At 33.5% G+C, this 16,784-nt stretch overlaps 1 protein-coding gene across 3 annotated transcripts in view; it reads left to right on the top strand.

Annotated features, from left to right (window-relative positions):
* The window catches only part of LOC110441482 (vesicular glutamate transporter 1-like), a 49,826-nt gene that overhangs the window by 6,364 nt on the left and 26,678 nt on the right, over window positions 1-16,784 (top strand). For 2 of the 3 annotated variants that reach the window (XR_002461875.1, XM_021484643.1), the window contains exons 2-4: window positions 8,803-9,130; window positions 15,184-15,314; window positions 15,697-15,732. Coding sequence is in view for 2 of the 3 variants with exons in the window: in XM_021484643.1 (XP_021340318.1) it covers window positions 8,803-9,130; window positions 15,184-15,314; window positions 15,697-15,732 (495 nt within the window). In the remaining variant the exon portion in view is untranslated. The remainder of the gene's footprint in view (window positions 1-8,802; window positions 9,131-15,183; window positions 15,315-15,696; window positions 15,733-16,784) is intronic. The other variant, XM_021484644.1, reaches the window with a different exon arrangement.

Below are 16,784 nucleotides of genomic sequence, written 5' to 3'. Positions count from 1 at the left end.
TACATTTTAGGCACTTTTCACGACCGAGCTTTTGTAACAAATGTGCCGAATAATTTACATATTGCTGTACGTATTTCTAATGATTTAAAATGTTTGATAAATAAATACATAAATCGTGTTTAACATAAAGAAACTTTTTCAGGAATTCATTCAAAATATCGACTTTAATACCAACCGATATATTACTAAGTGTAATAGTGATGTATAATAAATCTACATGTAAATAGAACCAACGATAGAAAATAATAATTTAAATTTCATCCGTTAGTATGTACCAGTAAGAGTTAGTGGGTGCGATGGTGATATTACATGTAACTAATCAGTGCATGACCGTGGTATTGTGTCAGATATGTAGAAAAATGCAAATTAGGTTCGTTTACAATCATGCACATTGTACAAACCATATTGCTATCTGTGTTTTAACACATCATCATAACAATGGAGGAGTAATGCACTAGACTATCGTTATATTCATCCCATTAAATGATAAAATATCCCCCACTTAAACCATAATATGTTATATTTGTGAAATTATTCTTGATAGCGATATTGAGACTTTTTGATAGATTTTACTTAGGTATGCATATCAAATATCTTTTTATCTGAATAATTTGGTTAAATGCTGGCAATGAAAGTCTTTATTTTCTTCACAATCAGTTTATGTCTGTTTTAGGACAGTTGAGTTGCTCGGTTATTTGTCTTTACTTGTACTATAATATAAATACAATATTTGGTTGCGCCTATCCAGCAGGCTTATGTGTGAGTACATCAGTTGCTTGTTATAAACAACATTTAGACAATCTATACCATTTCAATTAATTTGTACACAATAATTATACTTCCATGTATACAAAGCAATATATAGTATATATCTATACTTCCTCATACCCTGCTGGTATCTCATCGTTTTGTCGTTACCTAGTAACTGTCAATGTTTATAATAAATGCGTATCAACTCCAACTGTCAATGTTTACAATAAAAGTGTATCAACCCCTACTGTCAATGTTTACAATAAATGTGTATCAACCCCTACTGTCAATGTTTAAAATAAAAGTGTATCAACCCCTACTGTCAATGTTTACAATAAAAGTGTATCAACTCCAACTGTCAATGTTTACAATAAAAGTGTATCAACCCCAACTGTCAATGTTTACAATAAATGTGTATCAACCCCTACTGTCAATGTTTACAATAAAAGTGTATCAACCCTTACTGTCAATGTTTACAATAAATGTGTATCAACCCCTTCTGTCAATGTTTACAATAAAAGTGTATCAACCCCTACTGAAAATGTTTACAATAAATGTGTATCGGCTCACACTGTAAATGTTTACAATAAAAGCGTATCAACTCTTTCTGTTAATGTTTACGATAAAAGTGTATCAACTCTTTCTGTTAATGTTAACGATAAAAGTGTATCAACTCCTTTTGTAAATGTTTACAATAAAAGTGTATTAACTCCTACTGTCAATGTTTACGATAAAAGTGTAATAACTCCTACTGTCAATGTTTACAATAAAGGCGTATCAACTACTTTCTCAATGTTTATAATAAAAGTGTATCGGCTTACACTGTCAACATTTACAATTAAAGTGCATCAACTCACACTGTCAATGTTTACAATAAAAGTGTATCAACTACTTCTGTCAATGTTTACGATAAAAGTGTATCAACTACTTCTGTCAATGTTTACGATAAAAGTGTATCAACTCCTACTTTTAATGTTTACAATAAAAGTGTATCAATTCTGCTGATAATGTTTACGATAAAAGTGTATCAACTACTTCTGTCAATGTTTACGATAAAAGTGTATCAACTACTTCTGTCAATGTTTACGATAAAAGTGTATCAACTACTTCTGTCAATGTTTACAATTAAAGTGCATCAACTCACACTGTCAATGTTTACGATAAAAGTGTATCAACTCCTACTGTCAATGTTTACAATAAAAGTGTATCAATTCTGCTGATAATGTTTACGACAAAAGTGTATCAACTCCTACTGTCAATGTTTACAATAAAAGTGTATCAACTCCTACTTTTAATGCTTACGATACAAGTGTATTAACTCCTACCGTCAATGTTTATAATTAAAGTGTATAATAATAATAACAATGATAATAAACTTTATTTATTGAGGATAAAATACATGTTTAGCCAAAGGCTAATCTTCCACATGGTCCTCAATTCATACTGTCAATGTTTACAATAAAAGTGTATCGACTCTTACTGTCAAATTGATACATGTTGTTTATATATTACCATAATGAGGTAGAACCGATACCAATTGTTGCATGTGTTTAACACGCTGATCAACGTTTTAGTATACACATGACATGTGATAGTGTTACATATTTATATTTTACTTCAAATAGAATATAAAATAGCCCATTACTAACAGACAATTTACAATGTTGAGAAAAGGCAACAGGGAAGTGCAATGCTAATAAGTACACCACTACAAGGGAAACGGAACTTCATGTTGTATTAGCTTATCATTACTCTCTCAGTTATTGTGAATAATTATATTCTTAACCTAGCATCTCTCGTAATAAATAACATAACGCCATCCAATAAATAAATGGTTGAGGTCAATGTCATCTGGAACAAAGTCACGTTCCTTCACTGTGAGTAGGTGTTTTCATTTTAATGAAATTTTAATTATTTACGCAACATCAAAGTAAACTCGTCGAAAGTATACCGCGTAGATGCGGGATGAAGACATGGACAGGTTGGTGAGCCAATACGTATAACAATATCGACTTTCAAACGTGACGCACCTACCTATAGACCTGTATGATTTGTTTCAATCATCATAGCTATCTAGAGTTTTGGCAAACTGCCATGTGCTAGAATCATAATTGTGAAGTGACTTTTTGTGGAATTCTCTATTGTTCTGGTATAGATGAATATTACTTTCCATAGACAGAGATAAGAGCTGCTACACAAACCATATATTGGCATCAATAATTCAACCTTGCTGAACCTGCCCTTCGGTTTGTATTCTGTTGACGTACCCAGTGACACGGGGCATACTTCTACGTCACAAATCCTCTGGGGAAATACTGGCTCGGTTGACAATTTATAAACAAATATGTTGATGTACCACTTTATTGTTTCACTTTTTAAACCTGTAAATGTAAGTGCTTTTACAGCCACTGAAGGTTTCCACAAAAGTAGAGATTCTGCTGAAGTCGCATGATCAGATCGATTTAACGATAGCAATATTGAAATAGTTTGAATCCAAACCAATCATGGAATTCCATTTTACACTGTACTGTATTCGTACAATATGACTGTATTAGATGGACAGGCCTGGCATGTTTGGCGATAATGACTCGCATTGTTGGTCACATCTCTCGAAAATCCATCATTGATTTCAGTTTCAGTTTGGTGCAAAACCGCAATTTGATAACCATCGTAAGAGGATTTTGTTGGAGAACATTACCGGATCGAGGTTTTCTTTTCATTTCAAGCCGAGATCTCTGCTTATTCAGTTCTGTACTCGACACTAACTCCACAGCAGGATCAGTGGCGCACTTGTACGATCGCAATTACTGTCACCCCACGTGCTGATTAAATGATAAACTACACACTTCCGGTTGTATCGAGTCCCTCTTTGTTGGCGGATTACTACGCCCGGGACAACCAAACGTGTCTGTTTCCCAGGACAGGATCAGTCGATAGATGGTGCTCGCATCGTTCTTTCCAGTTCCAAAGGGAATTGCTATCGATTGTCAAATTTTGAAGCAAATGAGGTTTATATATGCTGTATTTTGAACACGCTTCATAGTTATTTCATTTTAATTTGAATATCTGTCTGACGTAATGCGACCTAGAACTTGTTCTTACATATTGTTCGTATGTTTAACAGTCTCCACCGCAGTCCCTTCCGTGGCCTATCTCATAAACACTAATATGATGGATTGCTTTTGTGATTTTATATTCTACCACACATTGGCGGAGTTCACGGTCTAAGGCGGTGCCAATATGTTTGTGTTATGACCTGTAGCCCGTGGCGTATGTTATTGCATTCGGACTGAAGCGCCACCTTGAGGACGAATTTAACTACAGTGTTTTATATTACATATCGACACTATTGTAAACGCAGGCGAAGAGGAATGTTGTAAAACTATCCACATCTCGTTTATTCTCTGTAACCTAAGATTAAAGATACTACCAAACTAATCATGTCCTGCAATTTTCCTGCAGTATTACGATAATTGTAACCTAAATATATAAGCGGAAGAAAAATTATTTCAATCTTAAAATTGTTTCTTTACTCAGTAGTAACAAACCCTGCAGCCTCCTCTTTTCAATATAAACATTAAAGCCCCACTTCCTCAGTAGTAATATTCTAGTCCCCTCACTTCCTCAGTAGTAACATTCCAGTCTCCTCACTTCCTCAGTAGTAACATTCCAATCTCCTCTTCTCAATATTAACATTCTAGCCTCTCTTGTTCAGCAGTTAACCTAAACCTTCCATGTTTTTTTTTATTAATTTTAGATTCTCGGCGTTAAAGTTGTGTTTTATATATCAGCGTTTTATGGACAAATACGCCCTGTTGCCCTGTAAACAAATCAATACATTTAAGCTAACGATGTCTCAATTTACCTGGAGTCATTTCATTATCTAAGTCCCTCCTATGGTATTTCGGTGTCTTCCATTGCACCTGATGTGTTCGTGGTGTTTTGGATCGTTTGTGACCTTTCCTAGGTTTGGCAGGATACAAGACGGTTACCACAAGTGTACCGGAATACATTACCCTTTCATCAATTTTACCTCTATTTCAGTGGTGTTTCATGTTATATTTCCTTCTGTTTGGACCCCCCCCCCTGTGTTTTTTTTACTTTGGTTTTTACACTATAGACATGGACTTACCGTCTGTCCTCTGTCCTTGTCTATTGGCGATGTTTAATGTTTTGCCTTCTGTTTTAATTTTCTGATGCAGGTATACAACATATGATGGCATATTAATTGTTTATAAACCAGAATGTTATTATTCTTGGTTATAAAACATCAACCTATGTGTCCATTTGTCATCCATATTGTACTGTCTAAGTTACTATCAGTTGTAACATAGCTCGATCCCTGTTCCCACATGGAATATTATTAACACCTGATATGTAGTCGTGCTGTAAGTTTATGATAATTTTGTGACCTTATTTGGACACAAACCATTATCCGGAGTGTCATTATGATCTTGTTGATTTAAATAATAGAAAATCTGTAGTACGAAACGCGAATAAAAGGAAGATCTGGATCGCAGACAAAGTGAAATTGATGACTAAAGGATCTTCTTTTCTTTAGCCTTGGAATATGTATCGCTATAATATAATTTACTTTCCACATTTGTATATCATTGTAACTTAGCATTGGTTTACGTTTGTATATTCTCTGTACACTGTACATATAGTAGTATTCATCTGTTAAAAACAGCCAGGTTATACAAGTAAATGTCTATCACCTAAGGTGATATTTTATATGTAAATTATTATTATTTAAAGTTTTGTATTTAATTTCCACCTGAGTATTTTGCCGATGATACCATTGCTATATAACAGAGATTATCATGTAAAAGACGACCCTACAAACTATATATTATATCATAAATAACAGGTCAGCTGATAGTTGCATAATCGTTTTGTCATCAAGTTTCACCCGGTAACAATTTTAATGATAATAAAAGTCTTTATTTATACTTGGTGACAAAGTTGATTCATCGAGTCGTCTTACATTTGGTCAGATAGTTATACAATTTACAATAGTTCACAACATGTACAAACAACACAGAATCATAAGAACAAAACATGTAGAAATGCAATTTTACATAATTTTGCTGAAAATTCGAAGTTTAAAAACTCGTTATATATTGATTGCGGTTGAAAGGTCACTCTAACAACAATTGTTTACTACCGTGTTGATTTAAACGGATATTTATTGCCCCGTACCAGTGATTGATGGCCAAGTCCCTTGCCAGTAATTGCCATCTGTATCATACGGACATTNTACAGTCTGGCCTATTCCATAGAGACATTTGTCTAACGGAGACCCCACTGCCCGCCCATGTAAGAGGATGTTCGTGGAGGTGTTAAAAGGCATGGCAGCCGTTTGTTCGCTGAATAGCTCACTAATGAAAAGATCTACAAATTGTTCCCGTAGGAGTTTTACATCTCTATCTAACGATCGAATTCGTCAAATAAATTATGATGAAATTACCTTCTCTTTCTCAGAAATGTCAATGTGTTTATAAGTGACTTATGCTTGCCTGCTGCAGTACTGTATCGGGCAGTTTGTAATGTTCCTGTTAAAGTTAGTGCTTAGTGCAATGGTCCTCCGACAGTTTTAACAAGCTAGTATTCGATGAAATATGATACTCATCTTAATGTCTTACATTTATTTGAATTTCAATTATCGATTTCGAAATTAAAAAAACCCACTAGTTAGTGATGTTATTTGAAGTAGGACTTTCAGTTCTGTATTCAGTAATCCATTACCATGACCGGAACGGGACGTACATGTAACCCTAACTCATTTACAATAGAAATGTCGTTGGCGTTCTATACGTTACCTAGCGACATGGGTAACATTATGAAAACAACTCATTTTACCATTTTTCTCTTGGACAGTGAGTCGGTACAATGAAGTTATGACATTTAATTCACCAGTGATTTATGGACAGCTAGGCAAACCTTATATGACATCGTTATACAATGTATAATGTAAGCCTTCTGCTTAGTATAAGATAAGCTTATATCAACAGCGACCAACAAACTCAACCCAAAAGATTAAATAAAAATGTCCATTAGACGTAGATTTTAAAAATAGAAACTGAACGAGTCTAGCAATTTCTGTTTTATAAACTACGGAAATATTGTCGGCAGGACAATCTACTATGGATAAAATATCTAGCATGTATTCACACTATATAGAGAGGCCCTAGTGTGAGAAATGGCCGTGATCACTAACTGCTGTTACCCTCGACCAACATACATTAACCTGATTTAAATATGTTTAATCGTTATAATAGCGTCATCGATTGTGTCATACACTAATTATGGCCTTGCTCTCGCTGTCACTACAAAGTCACAAATCACGTGCACGTTGTTTATATAATTGAGTACGCAATGGGGAAATCCTGATCTTTGACTACCAATACTTTTGATCTGAGCGATCTACTTCTATAACAGGTAGCATCTTGTTTCCTCAAAGGTTGTTTCGAATTAATGAGTCAACATAATAGTGTTGTGTTGTGGCTGCGAGGTATTGTTCTCGGCTGATGTCGATACAGTTCCGGCTAATTAGACTAAGTATTGACCCGTTTTTATGATGGTTTATAAATCGAATAGGCTGACCATTCAACTCGACTTTGACACGAAATTACAATGTAATTCCAAGTGTAAAGAATAAGTCAGTGATGCGGTTCTTAGTTCGAAAATACTGGTCACGCGATTACCTAGGGACGTAATCTTGCTATAAATGCAATGTAAAATATCCTTAGTATTCATACATTTCACACCTTTCTAGTGATACACTTAAAAAGTCCAATCCTTATCTAGTGATATACGTAACAAGTCCAGTCCTTATCTAGTGATACACATAACAAGTCCAATCCTTATCTAGGGATACACATAACAAGCCCAATCCTTATCTAGTGATACACATAACAAGTCCAATCCTTATCTAGTGATATACATAACAAGTCCAATCCTTATCTAGTGATATACATAACAAGTCCAATCCTTATCAAGTGATACACATAACAAGTCCAATCCTTATCAAGTGATATACATAACAAGTTCAATCCTTATCAAATGATATATACGACTAGTAGTGTACATTTCCGAAATTCTAAACTACCATAGTTATATCACAGAATTATACCTACTATTCAAGTCTTAGGTAATATATATAAAATCTTACTACTGCATACTGTTACACTGTAATATTATCCATATCCAGTTTATGTAACTATTACTATATACATTTTGTATCTCTATTAGTGCATGTATAGTATATACATGTATGGTAATATAAACCACTAGTATTGTACAGGTATAGTGCAATGCACTNCCTTATCTAGTGATATACATAACAAGTCCAATCCTTATCTAGTGATGCACATAACAAGTCCAATCCTTATCTAGTGATATACATAACAAGTCCAATCCTTATCAAGTGATACACATAACAAGTCCAATCCTTATCAAGTGATATACATAACAAGTTCAATCCTTATCAAATGATATATACGACTAGTAGTGTACATTTCCGAAATTCTAAACTACCATAGTTATATCACAGAATTATACCTACTATTCAAGTCTTAGGTAATATATATAAAATCTTACTACTGCATACTGTTACACTGTAATATTATCCATATCCAGTTTATGTAACTATTACTATATACATTTTGTATCTCTATTAGTGCATGTATAGTATATACATGTATGGTAATATAAACCACTAGTATTGTACAGGTATAGTGCAATGCACTAATGTAATACTCCTGGGGAAAAGTATGTTTTATTAATATTGTTGTTACACATACGGTAATGATGAGTTTGATATTTGATGTAGTAGCCAAATGTTTGATACGAGAGAGGCTTTGATTGTAGTTGAACTATTCGGATGTATTGTACATACATGTAGCAAAACAAATATTATGGAAATGGTATGTGTAAGTATTTGTTTAGTGTATTGTCAACATTTTATAACGATGCCATATTAGGTTTGCCTAGCTGTTCACAAATCACTGGTAAACTGTTTAACGATACAATAATTTCTGTTCATTTCAGGATTTTAAAGAAAGGTGAGGATGAAAAGGGATTCGCAAAGTATGATGAATTGGACGAGGTTTACTCGGAGGAGGAAGAAGGGAAATACACCGGAAGTAGATTTAATTTCAACATCCGGTGTAATTGCTGTAAGAACTGTTCATGTGGACAGCGATATGTGATAGCGTTTCTTAGTAGTATTGGATTTATCATATCTTTTGGAATAAGATGCAACATGGGCGTGGCTATAGTGACGATGACGAAAAACGGGTCAACGGAAGACAATCACCTTGTACAGAGGAAACAGCAGGAACAGCTCGAACTCCTGGGGAACAACACCAATGCAACAGTAAGTTCTTATCACTTGGAATCAAGCTAATCATATTAGTGGTAGAACGGTTTATAAAGCACAACAACTTAAGTGTTTCTATCACTGGTTGTATTATATGAACCTCTATGCTATCCATACTTACCAAGCTGAAGAAATTGTTTAGAAATTTTCTTATTACTGACATTGAAAAAGCTCAAATGCCTATTTTTGTAAACTAAACAAAAGTACATTTTCGTATGGGTTCATGAGGATTTTCGTTTAACATAAATTAATAAATATTAATACAAATATAAAAGTAAATGAGGAAACGTACACAATAAACGCATCAGAAACACTAAAAACAGGCGACACTAGGCTTACAATCATTTAACAAATACCACAGTGGATAGTTCCTCTAACGCCTCCCTCAAAGCGGTGTAACTATCAGGTCAAAAATGTAAGTGTCATATAAGTCCATGTGATAATACATACACACAGCACTAGATGTAAACAAAATCACACACAAACTATCGGTCTTACGCAATAGTATATTCGATTAGAACATTTGTATTGTTACCTGACGTATACCCTCAATCGATAAAATATATTTAGCGGCAACAAAATGTTTAATACTTCATTAATACGTTTTATACGGAAAAGTCAAGAGAATAAAGCCGATCATATACACTCTCTCTACCAATTGCAACAGTAAAGTTTTATATAGAGAAGAAGTTGAAGAAAGCTGACCATATAAACGTTCTCTTCATATTACATGTATACCAATACAGTTTAATAAAGAGAGAGACATATAAAGAAAACTGATTATATAAACATTCTCTTAATATTATAACAATACAGTTTAATATAGAGAAACAAACGTTCTCTACCTATTATATCAATACCTTTTTATATAGCAAAAAAAGTAAAGAAATATAATTATATCAACTTTCCCTACCTATTATAACAATACAATTCAATAGAGAGAGAAAAGAGGTGAAGAAAGCTGATCATATACAGTTTCTTAACCTATTTTCACTAACTGTGCCAAATTATTTCTCTCAGACATAAATTTTTAACTTACAAGCTGATAACAATTGTATCAAACTACAGTCTGTGGCTTGTAATCCTGTTCATCAGATATGCTCCATCCACTAACAAGCTTACGGATGCTGTCCACAGTAGCGGCTGTAGTTGGTATCGTACCGACAGCCTATTACGTAGATTCAGTGTTAAGGAAGAGAAATCTATTGTTATGGTATATAAAACCTGGTCTAGTGACTTCAATACCATTTCATTGATTTTATGTCCCATGGCCTTATAGAGCACAATACCATTCCATGTGTGGCTTCAGTAATGATGACACGTAAATCAAATATTTGGATTAAGTCATTATTCACAGGTATTATGTATTCGTATTGTGACGTCTTAAATCAGATTGGCACTTTTTGTGATTTTATCATTTGTCGAGTCCTGCTGTGTGTAATTCACAGATTTACATTTATTTTCTTATGGAAACATGAAGAAAAGGAACGTATTATAGTAAACATAATGAAGTTTAATATATTTTTTTCAGCGGCAAATAAAGTATTGGATTGTGTGCTAATCAATGTTGTGTAACTCACAGTAACCTTCTTGTATTTCCCTCGTACGTTATTGTCCAGGCATGTCATACTAAACTTCACAGTACAAGTTGATATTTCGTGAATATTATACCGTCATACATACTTCTGGTATCACCTGTAACTGATTATGTGATCAGGTATATAATACAGGTGGTATCTCCTGTAACAGAGTATGTGATCAGGTATATAATACACCTGGTATCATCTGTAACAGATTATGTGATGAGGTATATAATAAACATGGTATCTTCTGTAACAGATTATGTGATCAGGTAAATAATAAACATGGTATCATCTGTAACAGATTGGGTGATCAGGTATATAATAAACATGGTATCTTATGTAACAGATTATGTGATCAGGTATATACTTAACCTGGTATCATCTGTAACAGATTATGTGATAAGGTATATAATAAACATGGTATCATCTGCAACAGATTATGTGATCAGGGATATAATAAACATGGTATCTTCTGTAACAGATTATGTGATCAGGTGAATAATACACGTGGTATTTTCTGTAACAGATTATGTGATCAGGTAAATAATAAACATGGTATCATCTGTAACAGATTATGTGATGAGGTATATAATAAACATGGTATCATCTGCAACAGATTATGTGATCAGGGATATAATAAACATGGTATCATCTGTAACAGATTATGTGATAAGGTATATAATAAACATGGTATCATCTGCAACAGATTTTGTGACTACGTATATAATACAAATGGTATCTGCTATTAAAGATTGTGTGACCAGGTATATAATACTAGTGGTATCTTCTGTAGCAGATTATGTGATCAGGTATATAATAAACGTGGTATCTTCTGTAACAGATTATGTGATGAGGTATATAATAAACATGGTATCATCTGTAACAGATTATGTGATCAGGTAAATAATAAACATGGTATCATCTGTAACAGATGGTGTGATCAGGTATATAATAAACATGGTATCTTCTGTAACAGTTTATGGGACCAGGTATATAACAAACCTGGTATCTTCTGTAACAGATTATGTGATCAGGTAAATAATAAACATGGTATCATCTGTAACAGATTATGTGATCAGGTAAATAATAAACATGGTATCATCTGTAACAGATGATGTGATCATGTATATAATAAACATGGTATCATCTGTAACAGATGATGTGATCAGGGATATAATAAACATGGTATCATCTGTAACAGATTACGTGATCAGGTATATAATAAACATGGTATCTTATGTAACAGATTATGTGATCAGGTATATAATACTAGTGGTATCTTCTGTAACAGATTATGTGATCAGGTAAATAATAAACATGGTATCATCTGTAACATATTATGTAATCAGGTATATAATAAACATGGTATCATCTGTAACAGATGATGTGATCATGTATATAATAAACATGGTATCATCTGTAACATATTATGTGATCAGGTATATAATACAAATGGTATCATCTGTAACAGAGTATGTGATCAGGTATATAATAAACATGGTATCTTCTGTAACAGTTTATGGGACCAGGTATATAACACACCTGGTATCTTCTGTAACAGATTATGTGATCAGGTATATAATAAACATGGTATCATCTGTAACAGATTATGTGATCAGGTATATAATACTAGTGGTATCTTCTGTAACAGATTATGTGATCAGGTATATACTTAACCTGGCATCATCTGTAACAGATTATGTGATCAGGTATATAATAAACATGGTATCATCTGTAACAGATTATGTGATCAGGTAAATAATACACGTGGTATTTTCTGTAACAGATTATGTGATGAGGTATATAATACAAATGGTATCTGCTGTAACCGATTATGTGATCAGGTATATAATAAACATGGTATCATCTGTAACAGTTTATGTGACCAGGTATATAAAACACCTGGTATCTTCTGTAACAGATTATGTGATGAGGTATATAATACAAATGGTATCTGCTGTTACAGATTATGTGATCAGGTATATAATAAACATGGTATCATTTGTAACATATTATGTGATCAGGTAAATAATACACGTGTTTTTTTTCTGTAACAGATTATGTGATGAGGTATATATTACAAATGGTATCTGCTGTAACAGATTAGGTGATCAGGTATATACTTAACCTGGTATCATCTGTAACAGTTTATTTGACCAGGTATATAATAAAGGTGGTATCTCCTGTAACAGATTATGTGACCAGGTATATAACACACCTGGTATCTTCTGTAACAGATTATTTGACCAGGTATATAACACACACAACAGCTTGTATGATAGCCTAAACAAACTCCAATGTTCTTACAATTGTGTATAAATATCCCCCGAACAGCTACCACTGCCCTGAGTTTTCTTCATTACTGATATACTGTTTGGAACCACGTTATATGGCAATAGAACAAATACTTAAACATCTTTGGAGCCGAATCATAACTGTATCCTACACATATTATCAAAAACATCCAATAATATTTAGTAATATATGTGTATTCTTTACTGTATTCTGAAATGGAAGAAAATTGAAGCCTCATACGTTTATCAAGTTGGAGGATGAGTTGTAGCAATATTGTTTAACAAAGACTTTATAGCCACACAAATGATAAATTTTAACTACAATTCAAAAAGTCGAAAAACAAAAAGACTTCTATATACAGTACATGTATTACTTAAATTACCCAACTAAACAGAAGTATAGCTAATCATTTAACCCGTCCTGTCAGGTATGTTAATGCATCTTATTCTGACAGATAAACACACAGGTAAGTTAACTGACCTGTCATTATTCACCATCAAAATGATCAGGATTTATACAAAAACGTTTTTATTGTTGCATACCATGTTGTGTTTCAACGTTAAATTAATTACCGGTAGAAACAACTACTTTAAAAAATACACTTGTAGAAATACCTAGCTGGTTATATCAGTAGAAACAGCTATTATATTACAATAGTACTTAATAAGTAGTACTTGTAAAACTGACGAGTCACATTAACTCACAGACAAAGTTACATGAGAATCGTCACGATAACTATACTATCTACAACAGTCACCGACAATGTTCAAAACTTTTTGGTTCTGTTATTATACATTGATTTTCAATAAACCAGTGGTCCACTAATGGCCCTATACAGCTCTAACCCTAGTGTAAACGGCGAGTCCAATGTAAATTTGTCCATTTCATCATTTAATCGATAATTGCCGATACGGTTACATTATCAACCTTCTATATATATGTGGATCTGAACAATCACTGCTAATTCCCTGATGTTTCATTTTCCCTCCAATTAGTCCCGATTCACATGTCGAAGTGTTAGAATAATTTAGCAGGTTGTAAAGTAATACTCTACTCCCTAAGCCAAAGGGATTTATAGAAGATAACAAATGCGTTAAACAGGTCTAAATCAATGCAAACTAATATGACACTTATAAAACAAGCTGAACCCAGTACTTATATAGCTGTTACATGTCGAATGCCCGCTGGCTGATGATATGTCCCAGACAACTCAAAATAACTCAGTGACAGTCATTAATCCTTGCTTTGCTTTGTGAATGACAATGTTCACACAGTAATGATTTACATAGTATTCACCTTGTCAAATTGATACTCATATAGCACTGAAATCGTGTTTCCTAAAGTCATATCAAATGACTATATGTAAGATTATATTTTCTCTAGAGAGATAGAGTATAAATTTATGTTATGTCCTTATCTACAATAAACATATCCTTACTTGTGTACAAAATTCGAGGACATGGATTGTTTCATTCTGGCCAAATTATCAACAAAAATGGTATGTAGGGTTCTGATCAAACAACATAAAGATTGTCTTAATCATGTTACAATGTTCATTGGTGATGGATATCATTGTCCTTGTCTGATTTAACTTTTATCACAGTTTTGATATAGACATTAATCCTGCGTTATACTGTCGTATTGTTACGCTACTATATAGTTATCACTGTAATACACACAATTAAAACTGTTCATTGTAATGTATGTTATGGTATCATTGTGATTCACATATTAAATATACATGTATTATACAGTTATCACTGTAATAAATTTAAATGTTAAACTGCTTTCAGTTGGCATTCATAGGCAATATGAATTCCAACTGGACAAAGGCAAATTCAATAAAGCGCACTACATGTAGCTTAATTGAATTTTAATATTAATTAGTAATAGCATAACAATGATAGTATTTGTTTTAATAGTAATATCATAATAATGATGACGTCAACAATCGGTCCATGGCATTCATAGTCTATATGAATTCCAACTGAATCTGGTAGGGTTACATAGTGGCAATGTCATACGATGGTAAATATAAACATATGCACACACACATATTTCATGTTATCACTGTTACCCATTGCACTATGCAATATGACTTTTCCGCAAAGCCACTGTATAAACATCCTATAGTTAAGTCGTGTTTCCTTATATAGTCTGTTTATATTGCAGCTACCACCCCAGCTTCCTGAGTTTAACTGGACGCCGGAGACGATCGGCGTGGTAGACAGCTCATTTTTCTGGGGATATATTGTAACGCAGATTCCTGGTGGCTATCTCGCATCTAGAGTTCCTGCGACCAGGTAGGCTCATCAAGTCCGAGTACCAAGCTCTCGTGTAAAATTGTGTACTTAAATGGCTACGACAATACGCCATGAAGGAAGCATCGTGGCTTTCTAATAAAACAAGCAGTACTTCGTTATACAATATAAACAATCCAAAAACATCAACAGTTCACATATTTTAATGTTAGAGCCACATATGATATGTGGCTTTCTTGCAACATTTTTTTTTAGTATTTCCACTCCTTTTATGTTCTTATGTGACATTTCCGCGTGTAACTGTGTGATGCTGTAGAGTTTTTGTTCGAAGCTTTTAAAGATGACGTAAATTTCTAATTTTGCCCTGATGTTTTTATGTAATAGTATATTCTATATATTATTTGTGCGTGTGTATTGTTTTAAGTACTGGAAACTGTTTTAAAAGTCCAAGTCCTATAAGGTAGGTTATCACCGAAATAACATAAAATATTGGAAGTAATATCACAGTCCAGGGCTGATGTGTTGCGGTGAAGGTAGCTTAGTATATTGTGGTGGTTAAAGGCAATTAATGGTTATGGGATATTCTTATATTTATCACGTCTTAATGTTAATGAATTACAATTTGTCATAGCATTTCTTCACACTGATGTAAACAAGGCGTCGATGATTAAGTAAATCAACGGGAATCACACGGGTATCGCGATTATCACGAGCTAAGTATCGATGTTAATAAGCGTTATTCTGAACCAAAAATATAACGCGATAATTCCGAACAAAATATCGATTTCAAGAAAAAGTCAATCCGAATTACATTTATATATCGATTATCATGAGTTAAGTATCGATAATGACAGATACTTGTAACCATCTTTAAAAAGCGATTATCGTAAACGGCACATTTAGTATGATAGCAATTACTCTTAACCGCACATATATCGTATTTGATAATGCAACGTGATCATGTTAGTTTACAGACACAAGTTTGCTTATATTTATTCATTTTTATTGGTTTGCATAAGGAGGTGGAGGGCATTGTGTTTTTAAAATCTGTTGATGGTATCTATAATTTTAATTCCATCACGATAAACAGAATATCAGTCATCCCACCCTATCAAAATATTAAAACATCTTTTAACTAACCATTGGAATATTAATGTAATATTTCGATTGCCTGTCTATTTTCTGTGTTCATAAATGATTTATTTCTTCCTATCTTTCTATGGTGTATGGTACTTTAAGATACCAATCTCTCTTGCGGCTATACACGTTGCTCCATACTGGATGATCAAAGAGACAACAAATAAGATTCGATTGTGATTGCCCTGGCTCAATACAGCATTATGTCAAGTATTTACAGATATCTCTAGATGACCATCAGTCGCATAGCCTAAACGACCTTTTACAGAACCCCAGCTTTATTTGCATAGCCTGATTAGGTAGACAACGAAAAGCAGACCCCAAATTATCTGGTATTCTAACACGACACGACACCACTAGTAGATAGGTGACCTG

The sequence above is a fragment of the Mizuhopecten yessoensis genome, unplaced genomic scaffold (genome assembly GCF_002113885.1).
Source record: "Mizuhopecten yessoensis strain PY_sf001 unplaced genomic scaffold, ASM211388v2 scaffold715989, whole genome shotgun sequence".
Taxonomy (NCBI): domain Eukaryota; kingdom Metazoa; phylum Mollusca; class Bivalvia; order Pectinida; family Pectinidae; genus Mizuhopecten; species Mizuhopecten yessoensis.
The sequence above is the reverse complement of the archived record's forward strand: the minus strand, read 5'-3'. Positions and strand labels throughout refer to the sequence as shown.